Source organism: Rhipicephalus sanguineus, chromosome 11 (genome assembly GCF_013339695.2).
Source record: "Rhipicephalus sanguineus isolate Rsan-2018 chromosome 11, BIME_Rsan_1.4, whole genome shotgun sequence".
NCBI classification, from domain to species: domain Eukaryota; kingdom Metazoa; phylum Arthropoda; class Arachnida; order Ixodida; family Ixodidae; genus Rhipicephalus; species Rhipicephalus sanguineus.
In genome coordinates, this window is record NC_051186.1 from 86,915,627 (window position 1) to 86,935,713 (window position 20,087).

The 20,087-nt window shown below is 46.3% G+C and overlaps 1 protein-coding gene across 1 annotated transcript; it reads right to left on the reverse strand.

Annotated features, from left to right (window-relative positions):
- Positions 1-911: 911 nt before the first annotated feature.
- LOC119373673 (uncharacterized) lies at positions 912-16,958 on the reverse strand. Its single transcript, XM_037643735.2, has 5 exons — positions 16,621-16,958; positions 8,260-8,399; positions 8,102-8,196; positions 5,475-5,564; positions 912-1,449 (listed from the first exon to the last, which is right to left on the reverse strand). Exons 1-5 carry the CDS (start codon positions 16,747-16,749, stop codon positions 1,271-1,273), a joined length of 633 nt encoding a protein of 210 aa, XP_037499663.1. The 5' UTR covers positions 16,750-16,958; the 3' UTR covers positions 912-1,270.
- Between the last annotated feature and the right edge of the window lie 3,129 nt (positions 16,959-20,087).

Genomic DNA, 20,087 nt, shown 5'->3' on the forward strand with positions numbered 1-20,087 from the left:
TATCGCGCTGCCACGGCGGTGCAGAAGCAATGAAAAACACGCAAGTAAAACAATGTACACCTCCAGTTATCGTTTGAAGGAACGCCTCAAGCTTCCTAAACAATTCTGAATTAATTGCCATTCAAGCAGCTAAACTGCCGACTTCTACCATGGGCGTGGCTTTGTGGTAAACACCTGCTTGCCACGCAGAAGTCCTGGGTTCGATTCCCAGTAGAACCAGAAATTTTTTACAATTATTTGTTTGCATCTGTCTGGAATTTTTCGCACACGGACAACGCTGATTTTTCGCTCACAAGCAACGACTCCGACGTCGAGACCAACGCCGGAATTTTCGCGAAACGAGCTCCTTAAAGCTCTTGAGTTAAAAAGGGCGTAGAATTTTCGCGTTGCTCAATAGCCCGAGCTGTGAAGGCCACAGTACAAAGGAAAGGAGAAACCTTATGTACGTGTGTGCGGGATTTTAATATGCAGCAACGTCAGTATCGGAGAGGGCTGCTAAGACACACCTTTTCGTCCTGTACACATGTTCCGCACTCGCCTCAAACTTTTTACGTAGTTATCATTTGGATAAGTTGAAAGCATGTCGGTGCACTGCAGCCGCTGAATAATGTGCAGCACGCAGGAGGCTCAGAAATTTCATCTGCGGGCGGCGTTCGAACCGTGTCGACATAGTCAGAAACATACTAAATTACACTATTTATTGACTGGCCGCTAGAAATTCTGAATGCACGCTAAGTGGAACACCTCCGAGGCAAATTGCGTTTCAATTTTGAAATGCTGCGTAATCGGTCTGCTCTTAGTTTTATGTCAGTTTTCCACGTACCACTTCGCACTATCAAAAACACTAGGAAAATACTGTTGTTTCTGTTACGCTCGTCCGTGTAGACGTGGGACCAAATAATCTGGACAAGTTCGCAGAGAGCCGCAATTCTATTTCTCTGTGCTGTTGGAGAGAGGGTAGATAGAGCGCGACTACGGCATTCCAAGCACAGGTTTTATATGTTTATTGAGCACGCTTTTACATAGCCGATGCAGTATGAGCTGTTATCGCTGGCGCGCAGCCGGAAACGACAGTAAGTTAACAAATCTACATTTCCAAACTTACTAACTTCATTACAAGCATTCTAAACACCGGAATTCGATGTCTGTATCATCCTCCTTCGATTAAATCAAGACATGGAAGTCCACTGAACTATCACTTCACAATGCATCGTTATGGACGGCCTGTGTGTAAGCGACGGTGAGCTTAGTGGTGAAATTCGGTGCAAAACTATTCCTGCCAGCGCCATTTGCCTCCTTCAGGTTTGGCATTAAACATTTTCTGACATCTATTCCAGTAGACTTCTCTTTCCCGGCCTTTTCTATAAGTCTCGTCCGCGAAGTTCATCACACACGCCCAGTGTGGTCTCCGCACGGTCGAGTTCTTCACACGCATTTCGTACCACTGATCTGCAAAATAAAAACAAATATACGCATGTGTCATCTGGACCGCAAAAGAAAGTTTTAGTAATTTATTTCAGATATTTTCACGCGCCCCCTCATGAAGTTCGCTGTCTCTCCAAAAAAGGCAGGCCTTGTTCGTGCATCTTGTGTTTCATAGAGTTTCCTAAGATTACCTAGAGGAGACTCTGGTGCTGCGATGGTTCAGCCACCATGGGAATGATGGGTAGTACACCGATATGCCTAATCGTCGCGCTTGTGGCTTCTTGTGACTTTGTTTATTGCTGTGTTTTGGCGATTGTCTCAGATAAAAGAAAAGACCGTTGTGAACTTCATGACCACTTTTGAATTGGTGAGCCTAAAAAAAAGTTAAAGTGGTGAAGTGGAACTGCTGACTTTTGCTGAACTTCGTTTTGCGACAAAGAGGATGCAGGCGACGTGGAGCCAACCGGAGCCGAAAGAACAAAGTTTAGACAAGTCCGTGTACTACCCATCATTCCCATGCTGGCTGAAGCGCCATGCGTTGCAACTCCCATAGATAGTAGCGCCGGAGTTCCCTCTAGTAAGTATTATAGGAAACTGCTTTATTCACGGACATGAGTAGGGAATACCGGACCACTCATCATCATCATCATCGGCCGGAGCATATTTTATGTCGCCTACAGGACGAAGGCGACTCACAGTTATCCCCAGGAGCCACGTTCGGTAACGATTTGGTTGTCCGCCGCGGTGGTATAGCGGTTACGGTGCTCGGCTGCTGACCCGAAGGTCGCGGGTTCGATCCCGGCCGCGGCGGTCCCATTTCGATGGAGGCGAAATGGTAGAGGCCCGTGTACTTAGATTTAGGTGCACGTTAAAGAACACCAGATGGTCGAAATTTCCGGAGCCCTCCACTACGGCGTCTCTCATAATCATATCGTGGTTTTGGGACGTAAAACCCCAGATATTATTATTAACGATTTGGTTTCGGAAGAGCTCGCTTTGCCGACACACGATTGGCTGTCCCCATCGTCACACACCCGCCACGTCCCCGTGGCGACGGCGTCACCCAATCGCATGTTGCCAAAGCGAGCGCTTTGGAAACAGAACCGTTACAGAATACAGACCCAGCTGACCCTGTTATGCGCGATTTTTACTATTTTATGCCAGCAAGTTTCTTCATCTCGTCATCCCGCCCAGCCATTTACCCTCCTCGGCGGCGTTTCCAATCCTTTGGTATCCAATGCGTTGCCCTAGCTGTCCACGTCTTATCGTATCGATCATTTGGCTTTGCGTGGCCTGCCCAGGTCAGCATTTTTTTTTACTCCAGTGTCAAGCACAACATCTGCTGCGCCTGTTTGCGTCCTGATTTACTGTGTAATCTCCCGTTCTCTTAAAGTGACGTCCATCAACTTCAGTCCCGTGGCTATGTGTTTCTTAACACCTCCATTTTCAATGATATCCTCCTAGTCTTTGTTCCGCACGAGACCACCGCATGGCGCAAAAAGCCTCTACAAATTAAAGCGAATGTCGTCAAGCCCATGACCTCGAGGGAAACCCGATCTCGCGCTTACCACTTACTTAGATAAGTTTTGATAAATCATGCGGTGTACAGAGCGTTATTTCACCTGCGTACATTTGGCCACCAGCAGAAAATAGATCAGGAGAAGCGCATAAATAAAGAGGTATTCAAGGCGTAAACGGAGCATTTGTGTTGCTTGCAGCTTGTACTAATTCCAGTTTAGCCAAATGCTCTGGCTCGCATGACGAATATGCCAAGGCCTAAACAGCGACAAAGAAGCAAATTGGTTTTTTGGCAACACGTCATGTGAAGCAACCGCGAAGGACTATCGCTTGCGATTGTCATTCAAGTAAAAAAAAAACAAGTGGAAGCTGAGACTGAAGCTAACGTCCTGTATGCATAGCAACGCAACCTTTAAAATTCTCATTTGTCATTTCACCGAGGGAATAATTTGAAAAATTTCTTGGATTTCAATGTATATATGGAGACATTTGCAGAATAGGGACATCTACACGTGGCCCCTTCTCTTGGCAGTGGTAGCAGCGTCCTGCCGTAACTGAAAAGCAAATAACTGAATGCCATGCGGCACATTCAGCTTAACTGACACTTCGTATACAGCCCAGTGGGAACCTTTTGAATGGCGTAGTCATAAACGCAGTAGGCGGCTGTGTTACGGTATGAACACGTATGACGCCTTTCAACTAAAGGATGGTATTACAAGAGGAATTTTTTTGCGCCTTAACGAAATGTTTTAAACGCATACAGTTTACGTCCAAGACAACATCAAACGAAATTGCAAGAAAAAGAGGCATAAGTCATGTTGGTCCGGTAGGCCACGTGGCACTGCGTTATGGCAACACTTAGGGACCCATTTATACACCAATATGGAATATCGGGACAGGTCCTTTTTAGGGGCGAAGCTCCTTAAAGCAGCACCCGTTCGTCCCTCGTAGTCGCAGTAGTGCGTAACCAGTCGTAACGCTAGTACCAGATCTTAACCTCCAAGGTGGTGCCGGTGGGAGATTTTTCCTGTGCGTTGTTGAACAATAAAAAATTCGCAGCGTGCGCGTTAACTAAAAGCCGAATTCTTCTGTCTCTCATTCCCCATTAGCAGCCATTGGCATGTTCCAGTAGGAAACGTTAGTAGAAGTAGAAGTGTAAGTGTTAGCTAAAAGCCGACTTCTTCTGTCTCTCATTCCCATTAGCAGCCATTGTTTACCTCCAAGGTAGTGCCTGGTGAGATTTCTCCTGTGCGTGATTAAACAGTAAAAATTTTGTTCAAAACGCCGTTGATTGATGAAATAAACCAACGAAAGACGCCAGATGTTTTCTAAAAGCAAAACGAAAGAACGCCAGATGTTTCTAAAGCAAAACGAAAAGACGCCAGCTGCTTAACGAAAGACGCCAGATGTTTTCTAAAGCAATGGTTTTCTAAACAATGAAAATTCACAGCGTACATGTAAAATTAAAGTGAGCTGCAAGTCGTCATAACTCATCGAACCTTTAGTATAAACGCGCCCGATCTCACGTCGCTGATGATGTACTGGGCAGAATTCACGGAAGATTCACGGTTTACCGATGAACCTCCGCAGCTTCGCCCACTCATCATCATTCACTCCGTGGATATGCTGTGATTTTTTCACAAGCACACCGCGCAGTGACAAGCGGGAAACAGCAGATCAGATGTAGAGTACACCGTACATTCCGCCACGTGTACTCCACGAATATCCGATCTTGTCGTGGGCGCTATTCTGAGTCTCTGTCCATCAACTACACTCTGAGAAAGAAAGATTCCTTTGACTCCTTTCGGGTAGTCCTGACTTACAACGTATGTGACTCTCGTTAAAGAGGCACGTCCATTCTCTTTTGGGGGGTCATCATACTCTCTTGTGAGAGTCGTGTGACCCACGAGAGAGTTAACGTGCCTCTTTAACGAGATTCATATACGTGGCAAGTCAGAACTACCCGAAAGGAGTCACGCATACTCTTTTTTTCTTAGAGTGTAGACATTCTGCCTTTGTGTCTGGAGTTAGAAAGGAACACAGTTTCGTACCTGGTTCCTTTATGGTCATTCATTATCCTTCAGGTGCAGTGATATCAATATATAACACTTGCTCACCTGCAGATCATCAAGCATGCAATTTGGGCACCGTCATGATGGTTTCGCGTAAAAGGTGCCTCGCCCTGCTTACCGGACTATAATCGTTGTGTGCAAGGGAACACAAGTTAGACTGCACGCTCGTCAAATATACTTGTCAGTCCTCACTCCTTTTTGCTTTTCCCCTCCCCTCTTTTTAAAACTTTTCTCCCTCGGTTCTGAGCATATAGTGTCATTTAGACCAGGGCAAGTATCGTGAGAAATTTTGTGCTTATTATTAAACATCTGAATTCATTCCCGAGATATTTCATAAAATACCATTTTGCGCTACTTATGCCCCGTTTACCTTTCACTCATCCGCATTCAATACGAACAACATTTTCATGGACATCTCCAAGTTCACATGGAGAGCGCGAATAGCATGGTAATACGTACAAGGGACATCGTTTACGCCCAGCAAAAAAACACCGCAGCTGTTGTCCAACGTCTGGAACAAAAGTTTTTCGAATCCGTAAGGCGGACGATCTGCAAAAAGAACACATTGCTTTTAGTTATACCAGAGTAGTTAATGTTGGCTTGCCATCAATAAAGCTTCAGCTTTGGGCAAACATATGGCTACATAAAGCAAGTTTTCTCATTGCACTGGAATCAATATCTTGTCTTTAGAAGCTGCATGTGCTGGTGGAACATCGAGTACTGACTATTTTTGACATGCTTTTCCTTTCAAGTTCAATTACAATTCGAGCTGCTCGTGCCGAAGCGAAATGCGATCGATTGATCAATTTCATGTGTGATCCGTGATTGACTGATACTCCGATTTATCGATCTATTGGTTGTAGAACCATGAGGCAATACCAGATCAGACGACTTTTAGGCGTCATTTATAGAGGGTGTTTTTTAGGCAATACAGATTTTTACAAAATTCTTATGACAGTAAGGCTGTTGTCGTTTTCACACACGCACTCCACATCGCGGTGGAAAAACTTTGCCGCAGTTAAAATGACACTGTTACCACTGATTAACAAAAACGCGTTTATTAACTTTTTAAATATTGACTTGAGGGCAGGTGTTTATACTAGAAAGTTGTAGTGCCTACCAATTTATGACATACCTATGTTTTACACATCGCAAAAACGGCACGTAGTTTGAGATACTATTCATCGCATGTCGAGGGCGAAATCCAAAGTGATCGCGCAAAGCGAGCACGAAGCGCGACCGTTCTGCTACGTCAGACAGAAACTACGAGTAACAAGGGAGCGACGAAACTTGTATGAACGCGCGTCGCAGCCGTATGTTTTCGTGAAAAGCTGCAAGTCATCTCACTTGTGCCCGCACATCGCCCTATTTTCGACGTAGTGTTTGGTGCTTATCCGTTTCCTTCGAAATGTGCACAAGAAAACCATGGCACCAACCTTTTATTTGTCTTGCAGGTATAAAACTCGGCGGCTGCCACTTCGGCGCTTCTTGCAGACACCCGCAATATTTATTCGCGCCTCTTTATAGTTCAAGAAAGAAACACATAAGCACTACCAATCGCACACAAACATTAAGCTGTCTACTAGTGTATTTCAGAATGCGTGCCGATTTTTCTGGCCAGATTCTGCTTCTGCGCGCCTTCATTCTAAGTTCGTCACTTCCCTGTCCACGTGTCATGCCGGCGTTCCGCCGCACTTTGCGCGCGCCGGCGCGATCAGTTTCGATTTCGCCATCGAAATTCGACGATAAATATCTCGAACTACGTGCAACACTCGTGATTTCTAAAAAAATGGGTAGGCCATGAATTGGCACGCACTACAACTTTCTAATATAAACGCCTGCCCTCAAGCCAATAATTAAAATGTTAATTAACAAGTTTTTGTTATTTAGTGGTAACAGTGTCGTTTTATGCGCGGCAAAGTCTTTCCGCCTCAACATAGAGTTCATATGTGAAAACGGCAAGGGGCTTACCGTCGTAGGAGTTTTATAAACAATATGTATTCTCTAAAAAAAACACCCTGTATTTATTATACAGCGCTTTCTTGGATAGATTTTCTTGTTGCTAATTTTCAGGAACATGCGGTGTTGTAGACCAATTTCTATTTTCCTATTGTTACAATTTCATCTATTTTTCCAAGAGGGAATCCAGTTCAATGCTTAATCATCCGTAATGTCACTTGTCCGCAATTTCGTTCGTTGCTTAAATAAGTGGACCCAGCGACGATTAAGATGTCAGAGATGGAAAAGGCGTCTGCGAACTGCTTCGATTCAGAAAAAGCTTCATAGAAGCTTCTTCGGCCTTGGCCGGGTACACACTGGGCGGATTCTACAACTGATGTAATTACACCACTCTCACGCACTTTTCAAGTTTGTTTCATTGGAATGACAACGGTGACTTCAGTACGACAATGCGATATGTGCATATTATTCCCGACTCTGAATGCCTCCTGAAATGGCGCCACTACTGTGCAACTGATTTATTCTCTCCCACAAATACATGCTTCCTTGCGCGCCTCAATTTTGTGCTTATAAGGGTGCAAAACCACAAGGTTAAGTCTCAGGAGTTACTACGTGTTCTTTCCTTCCATTATCGGAGTAGCAACCAGTGTACTGAAGTAGCGAGGCGTAACCGTCAAAGCTGAATCGTGAAAGGAAAATTAACTTTTGCACACATATTGCTATGGCAAGAAAAACATAATCATTTGGTTCATTATACAAAAACATAAATCCGGAAATATACAAAACCCTTGATACCCTTGGTATCAAATAAGGCACGCAAGGCTTTTCAAGATATAAATTCAGGGTTTCTTTATAAGTGTAACGACCAACGGTCAAACCGTGGCCTTCAAAAAAGACTTAAGAATTCGGAACATGTCATAATTGCCAACCTTTGGTGATTGCTTTCTTTCTTCGAGCTGAAACTTAAGAAAACCGTTACGAAAAGTAAAACAAAAAATGGAGTAATTGAGCCAACATTATTCTATTCAAAAGAATGAGTTAGGCATGAGTTTTTCACGTAGATTCGGAGCTCGGCAGACTTAGTTATCTCGCTAAAACATCAGACGCAGCCGAGTTTCCAAGCTTACCTGGGTTTGAAAGAATCATAGCATTAAATGTGCCCCTGTGGTACTCCTTCTCGGCCTTCCACTTCTCGAACTTCCCGAGATTCGTCACGTTTATCCTGCGAAACAAGCATCAGTCGCTATTCTTGGACGTGTCCGTAACGAGTGATCATTAATTTTACCTCGCACCTCCTTTTGCAGAAAAAGCTGTTTCAAACTTCACGTAAGTTGTATTCATATCGAGCATCATGTCCACCTTGCACTCAATCTTAGAATGCTCGGTTGAGTAAAAGGTCCAAATGGGTTCGCTCGTGTTGTAGAACTGCAATGTAAAAGGTCACATTAGCGCCCTGAGTAAAATTCGAGTATAAGCGGTGAGCTTCCGAAATGACTCTCACGATATCAGTTATATGCCAAACAGATCACTACTTTAGTTGAAACCCCTCAGCACATTTCGAAGCAATCATCGAATGACCTCACTACGGGATTACTATTGTCTAATAAATTTCTTCTAGCAATGTTTTTTAATACGTCGCGTATAATCAGAGGTACATTCAAAGGCTGAGAGCACAGAAAAAACGAGGACGGTCAGCAATTTGTCTGTTGCCGTCATTCTTCTTTTGTCCATGTTTTCAGCGCGCAGCTCTTATGCGCCCGTTCCTGAGTTGAGCGGCGTCGCCGTTGCCGTCGGTGCCCTAACCGATAATCATGAAAACGTAACCGATAGACATGAAAAAATAAAATGAGAAAAAAATACCCAGGATCGAGTTAGATTCGAACGCGGGCCGTCTGCGTGGCAATTGAGTATACTAGCAAATAGCCATTTTTGGCGCTTGAAACTCAGTTGCAGAAAGACCCAATAGAGGCGTCATGCTGGGCAAGGAATCGCGTTAACTTGTGTAATAAGCGTGGCAGAACAGTAAAATGGTAACCAGTTATGACACAATGCTAACTGCACAACGAGTGTGTAGTTTATTGATTCCCACCCACTGCAAACTGCTCAGCCATATTTCATTGTCATGAGCCACATGCAGCATCAATAAAATGCTCTCTGTCTTTCCGTTTTCATCTTCTTACAGATGTATAGCGGGTACTTCGCTTATCCGCAGAAGGACGAATAATGGCGTAGTGGGTACTGTCCTACTTCACAAAAATTATGATTTACGGCGTAGTCCACACTCTGCGGAAAGCCAAAACATCAAACACAGTTGGCCTTGCCGCAACACGAAGCCGCACTCTAAATTCCCATTAGGCAGTATTGTAATCGTCGGAGAATTTTTTTCTGCGCTGTAAGTCGTCAACGTTAACCACCAACTTGCCTCAAAGAATTACCCTCTAAGGTATAGATAGCTTATCACAAGTTCCGAGCGCTTCCACTTCCCTTCCGTCCCGACTAGCGCTCTGCAAAGGAGACAAATGTAAAGGCAACGGAATGGGTGGTTAACGAGCCTGTACTGGATCTGTTACCCTAAATGTAGGAGGAGGAAGAGGAATAAGAAAGCAGCAAGGAAAGAGAATAAGTGAAACGCGCGTACACTCAGGCTGTCATAACCGAGCAGTATTTTAGAGACTGGTCCCTCCTCGGTTGTACTAAAGTCGTCTAGAATGCACTATGCTAACGAAGTCTTGTAACGACTCGTTCCACAGAATCCAGAACTTGCAGTGCGCCTGCGAGTTGATGGAGTTGTTAATGATGCTTATCAGAGACACAAGCACAGCGAGGGCTTGTAAGTCTTCGTCATGTAGACCACCTGTGGAAGCTGACGTATATTGCGGTATATTCTGCGCCGACTCTCCGCGGTTGCGCAGTGGTGTTTATAAGGGCCACACGACATCCGCGGCCGCTTTGAAAGCATGTGCGTCTTTTCTGCTCTCCGAACGTAATGCGTTGGCCGTTGGAGGTTGCGGCACAGGTTGTAGCTGCGGCTTACGTGCTCTGAGACTCACATAAACGGGAAGGGGGTCACAATTGCACATCAGCGAGTGACATCGCCTCGAGTATTTTTTCTCCCTTTTCTGTTATTCACAGTTTTCGCAAATTTGCAGTTTGTGCTAGCGCAGCAAAGGCATGTGGCGGCATCCAGTGGCGGCCGCAGTACCAACGCATCGTAATCGGAATTATCATCCACTCATTGCTCACTTATCTACTCATTATCGCAATATCTTTGTTAGCACTGTTTTGACACCGGTATCGTGGCATCCTCAGCTTAAATGTAGCGTTACGTGTAGGTTCAATTTTTAGCACAGATTTAGTCGCCTTTACTTATGTCTGCAACGTACGCCTTTATGCTGCAATGTGCCAGAAGGAAAGTACCCGGGACTGACCTGCTAATACGAACGTGCGCACAACTGAAGCAAAGCATGCGTTCGCGCATGCACAAACCCACCAATAAAGATTATCGTATCGCCTGCATACGTGTTGGTTCCTACGTCAATGCGTGCTAAACAGGAGGTCGTGAGGTAAATGTTTGGCCGCAGTGAGCACAATTTCACGGATTCCATGTTCAAAAAGCATTTGCGTGCTTATCCTTGCTTGAATGCGTTCTTGGACACGTGTTTGCATGTTTTGTAATCAAACATAGTCGTTTCTATTGTGGAGACCCACGCTGCGGCATAGCTTGCACAAACTTCCCAAAACTGCGGAATTTGAATAAAGTTTCACATTATTTAGTGACCAATAGTGCGAAGTTTATCCACAATTACCAAATTCCACCATTGACATTTCGTACCTTAGCAAAGCAACGTAGATAAAAACTTCTTGTGTATATTAACTCTTTTGCATACCTTTCTCAAACGTCAACCATCCATAATCTATGTGCGTATGCTAAACATTAGTCCACATTGATCGTCTTTCATAATAGGCAGTTTTAGAATAGCGTACGCAAAGCTTTGCGATGGCTTTTCGCGCAACTGCGCATGCGTCGTACGCTATCCGCTTGCGGGCTCCCGTTAAGTGACGGAAATAGCGGGCCGCAAACGCTGACGCTAACTTAGCGTACGCTATTCTAAAACTGCCTAATATGCGTGAAGTCAGGGAACAAAGGCTGAGTGAATCGAAGCCCGTAGTAAATGGGGACAGGCCCGACTCCAATCGAATCTTCGGAGCCAAATTGTATATACTGAGCCCAAGTCTCGTCGAATTTTGCTCAGTGTAATTCGTGTCAGCCTGTGTTCCCATAAGGCTGCACCAGTAAAAATTTTAAAGAGCCCTAATGAGTCCTGCAGTGAGCAGAATGAAGTTGAAGCCGAGTCCCAGTCGGCCCCAGGCAAAAACTTCTGTGCCATTCGGCGGACTTCTTTAACGGCGCGTGCATAAGTGCGCCTATTGTGTTCGGCGCATGTGTGCACGCGCGCATTTGCCCTTTTAAGGCCAGCCAAGCATCCTCATCGCGGAAACCACAGTTGTACGCCGTATGCACGCAGCACAGCTAAAGACGCTACTGAAAGAAGAAAGACAATGCGTTGCATTTGCTTGTATATGTCACCGGACATTTTTCCTGCGTATTTTCAACCAGCATTGTGTGGACTGCAAAACCTCTTCGACTTGCACAATGAAAGGAAGCTTTTTTTTTCTGCTTTTCCGCCATTTTCCTCAGTTTCCCGCGTTTCCTATATATACGTTGTTTTGCATGAGATGAAGCATAACTATTTATAGAACTTCAGCCCCGTAGACAGACAACGCACGCCGCTACATCGCAGGTGAATCCCATTATTATCACGGTAAATCACTTAATTAAAAGAAAAAAATTCAGCGCATTGCCGCCGTATTACATTCCCTGAGAGTTATTTTCCGGCTTATTAATTTTTCTGCGAGCTGAAAAGTCACAAATATAATTAAAAAATTACACCATCTCCCACTCAATGGAACCATGAGGGGATGCGAAGCAGCATTAGGGGCGCACATCATGTTTACGTTACGATCACTCGGCGTTTCCGTTCGTGTGTGAGGTTTGTATTTAGTGTTTGTGATATCATTACGTTATGTTTGTGCGTTGCTTTCCGTTGGCGCCGAGTGAACAAGTGGCGCCGACGTTGACGTTACAACTTATCTGAACGGGAGCGAAGCGAGAATGACGGAAGCCAACCGAACGCACGCGCCTATAGAGACATGAAATTGGGGAGGGAGAGGAGAGAGTGGGTTACAGGCTTTATGTGTCTGCGGTGCGGCTGCAGTCACGTGGGAGGAGAGGCTGCGCCGCGGCTGCAGCGCGGGGGAAGGAGAGCAGAGAAGGCGACCGAACACCTGCGTAAAGTGGGCGAGTGGGAGAGAGAGTCGGTGCATGCTCAGCGGAGCGCGGACGCCACCACCACTGCTGGACACAGCCCCGACGAAAAGCTGCTTCGCATCTAATAAGACGATTTAATTTCCTTCAACTGTATCGATACTTCAATACTATAGCACTACTTGGTCGCGAAATTCCGCACATTGGCCCTACCCGGTGGGCCCCGGCTGCATCCCGGAAAAGGGCAAGGTCACGAAACACTTTCCGCGGCAGTTATTGGCTCCTGCATTTTACTACGAGATGACGTCCGTGAAACGGGCTGTCCCTATGTGTAGCACCGATGTCACCTTCTCTTCCGCCCGATTTTCCTCCATCACGTTTATTGAGGCCGCTGTCACACCCACAGGCACCTCATCAAACGCATTACTGGGCTGCGGACGACTTCTTTTGGATTGAAGAAGAAAAGGTTGACTCCGACTTGACATAACAATTACTAGCCAAATGGTAAAGACGTTTTGCCACCTGCGCTCTGAGAAAAACAAATAGCATTCGTTACTCTTTTCGGTGGTCCCTCGCTGGTCAGGTACGGCTCTTTTTTTTTTAAATACATGTTAACTCTAGTTTGAACGCCACGACTCTCCTAAAAGAGTATAATGCTGTCCAAAAAGAGTTCACGTGTCTCTTTAAGGAGAGTCGCATATTTCAGAGAAGAGAGCCAAACGGCGCTTTTATTTTCTTAGTTTCTGTGCAGGTGGCATCTTCAGTATGCAATATAAGAAAGGAGAAAAGGTCGACAAGGTTCAATATTTACATACGTCCTTGTTAACGTCCGGTAGAGGGCCGGTGTTGGTGCTGCAAGTCAGATGCGTCCTAACGAATTAACCACGATTCCAGGAGTTCCTTTTTTCCCACTTCTGCTCACGGGTCAGCGTCTTCGCATTACCCAGTTCGAAACTGCGCCCTGTCATCCAGCAGTGTTCGACAAGTTCCCTTAGCACGCGTTGCTGTGGGTGGTCTTGGCAACGACTGCTTTGTGTTCGTTGAATCTCGTTGCTGGTTTTCAGCCCGTTTCGCCGATGTAAGTCGCGTGACAATCTCCGCGTCGATCGACGCCTTTGAACCTGGGCTTTTGGTCCCGTAATTAAACCCCCTGTAATTTTGTGAAAGTGCAGGTTAGTCTTCGAACCTCGAACTACGAAGCTGTGCCTTAACTCCAGCGTCAGCAATTCCACAAGAATCCACCATGCAAGGTACCTCCGAGATTCCTGCCCCTGCATGTCCTGGTGTGCTGCTACAGTGTCACTCACCGATATTCAGCGTCACTGACGACCGATAACTTCAGTTTAGTGAGACTGGCAATTGGGCTAGTTGTTAAGGATTCATATTTACGAAACGGCGCCACATATTAACACAAAAACATGAAGGAGCACACGAAACACAAGCGATTGTGTTTTGTGCGCTCCTTCGTGTTTTTCTCTTACTTTTTGGCGCCATTTCGTAAACTAGACATTGAGGACAGGCTGGCTACTTACCAGAAGGTGAGCGCAGCAAGCAAGGGGGTCGATGCGGCTGCGATGACTTATGTAAGCGTTTGCTTGGTTTATGTAAGCGTCTGCTTTGCTTCCGAAGAGACCGTCCTTCAAGATGGTCTCATCGGAAGACTGTGGCCACGCCGCCGTACCAAAGCTCCGCGCAGAACAAGTTTGTGAGCGCGCTCAACAACCGGGAGAGAACTTCACCAGCTATATTGGAGGCATCATGCAGGCGTTTGAACCCATCAATGCACTAATCCGACAACGTCAGGCAGATCCTCAAGGGAATAGTCGTGGATGCATTTCAAATGCCGTTAGCCAAAGATTCATAAACTGTAGCCGAAGTAGCCAGTTTGTGCCAGAGTTTCGACGAGTTGTGCAAGCAACGCGCCCAAAGTTGATGCCGTCGGGAACAGCAGGACTCGATCGCGGCCTTGACTCTTGGCGACCATGGTAGCTCAGATGAAGTAGTTAGTGCGTGAGGAGGTCGCCCGGCAGTTAGCCATTTTATGCAGCACGCCCGAACCATCTGGCCCCAGCGATGCGACAAGTTATACAAGAACAGGTAACTGACGCTTTCGCTCGTTCACCACCTCTAGATGGTGCACCCTGATGTACAAGGAGGTCGTCGCTGCTAGAGTGCCTCGTCAACCAACGTATTCTTCCTCGCCGGCGCCTCTTCGGCCACCACCAGTTCCGTTAGGCAGACCAGTGGCCACGTTTCCTAATGCGTGGTGCACTACAGACGACCGCCCTATGTTATTCTTGCGGTTATGCAGTACACGTGGCATGTTTCTGTTGCCGCCGCCCTCCCGTCCGAAAAGATACCATGCGATCATCTCCGTATGAACCTCGATGCTTTCGTGGCACAGCATGGCTACAAGAATTTTAAAGGAAGGACGTTAAGACCTCGTTTCACGGAAATTCTGGTGTCGGCGTGTGCGTCACTGGTTGTGAACGAAAATTCAGCGTAGACCGTGAGCAAGGAATTGAGAAAGGTGTAAATAAAATAAACAAAAAATATCTTCGGCTCAAATGAGAATTGAACCCAGGACTTCTGTGTGGCAGCACAGTGTTCTAGCACTTTGCCACGCCATTAACGCTTTTTCTTTAATGTTTGCGACGTCATTGCTTGAATGGCTTGTAAGTGTTTCGGAAAAAAAAACGAATGATGAGGCGGTGGGCGCGGGGCCCAGTTCTACTCTTTAAGGCGAGGCACAAGTGTCCTACAAGTTTTTTTCAGCCGAACGCCTGCCCTCAGCTAGAGGCCAATCTCCATCGCCTCGACGTCGCTTCCTGTCACCTATGCGCCGCCGACGCTAGCCGGACCCAGAAAACCAGATGCCGCAATTCCCGGCGGACGAACTGCGTCTTTGTCAAAGAAATCAGGTCGTCGCGTTTCTCCGGCAAAACTCATCGAAGGTTTTGCAGATGGCTTTCGCAACCTTTGCGCTTGCGGACAATGGTGCTGTGGTTTCAGTGACAGATACAAAACTTTCCTGCTTGCTTCGGTACGTTACCACAACGTCAATCACGACCACCACCGCCCGGATGCTTCCGAATAACATTTAGCCTCCGAACTCGTTCAATGTGCCTAAGAATGCCGCCAAGTAGCACATTTATTGACATCCGTCGAACAATGTCTTTAAAAAGAATCACTTGACCAGGACAAGCCTCCTCACACCTTCGCTGTTGGCTCGTTTGTGTGGATTTCTATCCCGTGCCAGTTCCCCGGCCTCTCCCGAACGTTTGCACCCAAGTATAACAGTCCATACCGAACCTTTGAATGCACTAAGCCGGCCGAATACGTCGTCGAGCCAGCGACACCTCTCACTGACATATGCTGCCGTGCTCGTCAAACAGTCATTGTCAGCCGCTTAAAGCCCTACTGCGATCGCCTTGTGGTTTCTTCGTCCTGAGTCACCAGGATGACTCTTCTTTGCCACCTGGGCAACCGTAGTGGGAAAGAGAGACATTATCAAAGAGGTGCAGAAGAAGGCGAAGATGAAGAGTCTGGAGAGTGCCTGACAGCGATTGACGTCCTTTAACCTAGGTTTTTGAAGTGTAAATCAACCCCCTCATACAGGTCATTTCAAGGAGCTTCGTTAACACAATTGAACGCGTAGTTCGTAGATATAACCTGTTTATAATAGCTCTTTCTGCGAGAAAAGTATTCTTGTGATCTAGCAACACGTTCTCAACAAATGTTTGACCTTGCAAGAGCCATAAGTGCGTCTCACTGCCACCACAGTGAAAGGAAATAACACAATTTAATTTTTACTATACGGTAAGACTCGCTCAATGCTACTTTAAGGTACTGATGCGTAGAAAGTGCTAGCGCTTGATGATGAGCTACACAGAGTAATATACTGAGGGGCCTCAAAATGCAGTACAACATTTACAGTGCACATTAGATGCGACCGAAGCGTATAAACGCTCTCTTGTACTCATATTGAGGCGCGTAGTCAAAAACTACCGGGCCGTCAAAAATAATACGCCGCCACCCCCTCCCCCCCTACACCTCGAACCGTAGCGCAGTTCAGCATCTAAATGCTCAAAATTTATGTTTGTAACTTATTTGAGCAGTCAAACTTACAACTTTTCTTATAATTACAAGTGAGAACGTTCACCATCAACGAATGGTGCAGCTAGTCGCAACGTCGATCAGTAAACAAAATATTTAGGCAACACCCGAAACTCATTCCAGCGTGTATTTCAAACGTCAGTACTTTCAGTTTTCAAACAGCTGTATGGCTTTGCGAGCGTATCAACATCAATTATGACTTACTTTCTTTATGTTTAACCTTTGGCCTCGCATCCCCTTTCTGTATCCACCAAGTGGCGACGCCGTCGGGAGGAGTAGGAGGAAAGCGAAGAACACAGGTGACGCTTGAATCGCCTTCTTTCTTGAAACCATGTCTAAAGCTTTTCTCCTCCGGTTGAAAAGGCTATATTTACAATAAAGTTTAGGAATGGCCGTTATGCTAAGCTACAAAACGCACTTACGATTTGTGTGCTCTCTTTTCGAAAGTAAATCATACCCACAATTCCATGCTCTTTTGCGCCTCGATTCACAGAGAGTATATGAGACCTAAGGAACGAACGCAAATAAAGGTGGCTGCGACTCGCCGCAGTTCCTCATAGGCTATTCTTGTTTTATCACAATGATAGGCAGGTAATTTCGTCGACAATGGTTATTATTTTTCCGTAATGTATTTAAATCAGTTGTCCAGGACGCACGCGCCTCGAAACAGGACAAACGACATTGTTTCCTGGTCGTCATCTGCTGTTGCTTTTTCAAACGAGATTCGATTAAACGGCCTCTTCGCTTCGCAGTGCGCTTCTAGCGCTGTCATTCACGCACGTCAAAAACATTAGTTTAGCGAGAGAAAAAGAATTCGGCAGATCCCACGTACCGTGGGAGTCGATATTATGCGAAGCATGCGCGGGATGGTGACAGTGGCGTAATTTTTCACATTGAGCGAAACGTTAAGGAATGACGCTATAGAAATGTCGAAGTGGTAACGCACACTCATATGCTGATGAGTCGCACATGCATTATATAACCAGTTGTTTACAGTTGCGTAGCCATGCCAACAGCAACATGGGTATTACCATCACCAGACGCGGTAAGCTGATATGTAGTGCTTATATTCTTCAATACTGGATAGCGCGAATCCGAACAGCACAAAGACGAAACGCAAATGCACAGGACAGGCGTCACCTGCAACTAAGCTTCATTCAGAAAAGTTCCCCTAGGTATACACACAGCCAAGTGGCACACGCAGGCGCACTGCACGTACGTTACACTTACAGTTGCAGTTGGGTTACAGTTGTTATGCTTATACTTATCTGTTATGACGGGAACGCACGCATGTTCCACGAACCGGTGTGTATCTGTAGAAGGTGTTCTTGACAGTTCTTGAACAAGGTCATCATCACCGTGATCAGTGAGCACCAGGAGCTCGACCGGACTTGTTAATCGGATCCGTTCGTGATCGCGGCTACGAGAGGTCTAAGTGTAGTGAAGTGCGAGGTATAGCACAGCTGGTGGAAATCCTGGATGCCTCTTACGATGAAATGATCTATGACGCCTCCTGTCCTGCACATGGCAGCGAGGTCTTTTGACGCCCTGTCCACATTCAAGCCGTCTTTCACGCAGTATAAAGACCAGTCGTTGTTGGGTCTTGATAAATCAATGTTGAAGTCACCGATAACGATGAGCGGCCTGTTCTCTCGGCAGATTTATTGTAGGAAGCATTGACCCCGGCTTTTGCATAATCGACGTGGTCCACGTTGCGGACCACGTGAACGAGTGCATGGTAGTTGAGCGTCTTCCAGGAGTGTTCTGTTTTCAGCTTCCTCACTTTCCTTGTGTCCGCCACGGTGGTGTAGCGGTTACGGTGCTCGGCTGCTGACCCGTAGGTCGCGGGTTCGATCCCGGCCGCGGCGGTCACATTTCGATGGATGCAAAATGCTAGATGCCCGTGTACTGTGCGATCTCGGTGCACGTTTAAGAATACGAGATGGCCAAAATTAAAGCCCCTACAATTTATTATTATTATCACTTTCCTTGCGTGTCAATGTGTGTGTTCGCGTTTACTGTGTTGGTTGAGACTTTGTGTCACCTGTGGCACATACCCGTATAACATAAACTCTGGTATGCGGGTATGTGCCACACTTGACTGAGAGAAAGGGTTTCATGACGTACGCGACAGGTATTTTGCGTTATTCATGTAATGACCAGTGAATCGTGTTGACCATACACTGATCCCCTGCTATGCCAATTTTGGTACATTAGAAGTTATGGAGACGACCAGGAGAGCGCCCAGACGTAGGCGGCTAGATAGATAGATAGATAGATAGATAGATACGTAGATAGAAACGGCCAAAGTGCCTGAGGTTCGCTAAGAAATGCTTCGCATTTAAAAAAAACGCCAGGCCTGCGCTGAAACCGCAGCACAGTCACAGCGAAAGCTGGAGGAGCGGCGTTCCTAGAGCACGTTGTAAGCTCTCGTAGGGCTACTAATACAAGTACACTAGCAAGGTACCCACTACACCATAAATCAAAATATTTGTGAAGTTAGGAAGTCTCTAGTAAGCCATTATTCTTCATTCTGCGGAGAAGCGGGGCAACAGCTACACGTCTGTATGGCACTACGTGCACTTTGTTGACGCGACGACTGATGACGATGAAGAATTTTAGCTCAGCTCTTTGTAATGGGTTGGAAGCTTTAAACGGCCCACCAGTTATGCAATTTGTACTGGGTGACGCCCGGTCGCTATTTCCCTCTCCCGCAATGCTGTATAACATACGTTGACGTCGGGGCGAGAGGCGGGGGGGGGGGGAGCGAAGAACTTTACTGAGACCCCGAGGAAATGGATCATGCGATTATGGGCTTCCTTGGCAACCAATACAAGTGCACTTGCGAGGAACCCACTACGCTATAAATCATCGTAATTTTTGAGAAGTAGGGAAGCAGGCACTATGCCATTTTTCGTTATTCTACGGAGAACCGTTTTACCTGCTAAACGCATATCAGGCATTATGCGCACTTTGTTGATGCTGTGCCTGATTACGATGAAGAATTATGGCGGAGCCCTTTGTAATGGGTTTGAAGCATTCAACAACCCACTCGTTGCGCTATTCGCATTGCGTGACGCCTGGTTACGGAATTCGCGTTGTGCGACGCTTGGTGCTTATTTTACTCTTCTATCACGCTATATTGGATATGTTAATGTGGTTCCTTCCCGACATGAAGCCTGTATAGGACCTTTTTGCAAAGCAGTTTGAAGCACAGGCGTGGCTCAGAGGTTGAATACTGGGCTCCCACGCAGAGGGCCCAGGTTCGAACCTCGTTCCATCCTGGAATTGTTTTTCTTATTTCGTTTTTTTCTTATTTCGAGCGATAGTGGTTACGGACACCGGCGGCGGCGGTGGCGGACAATTACGCCCCCAAAAATGGCCGCTGAAATGATCTCATAACAGCTTTCGCTGTAAGAAACTCCAACCAAAGTTTGTTCTACAGTGAAAGCTGTTATGAGATCATTTCAACGGCCGTTTTTGGCGCCGTAGTTGTCCGCCGCCGCCGCCGCCGGTGTCCGTAACCACTATCGCTCGAAATAAGAAAAAAAAACGCAATAAGAAAAAAGTTCCAGGATGGAACGGGGTTCGAACCTGGGCCCTCTGCGTGGGATCCCAGTGTTGTACATCAGAGCCATGCCTTGCAAGAAGACGCTATACAGGCTTCATGT

Coding starts and splice junctions, on each gene's coding strand:
- LOC119373673 (XM_037643735.2), bottom strand. CDS start 16,749: ATGGTTTCAAGAAAGAAGGCGATTCAAGCGTCACCTGTGTTCTTCGCT. Junction 8,400..16,620: donor AAAGGTTAAACATAAAGAAA/GTAAGTCATAAT, acceptor TTTACATTGCAG/TTCTACAACACGAGCGAACC. Junction 5,565..8,101: donor TATGATTCTTTCAAACCCAG/GTAAGCTTGGAA, acceptor TTCTTTTTGCAG/ATCGTCCGCCTTACGGATTC.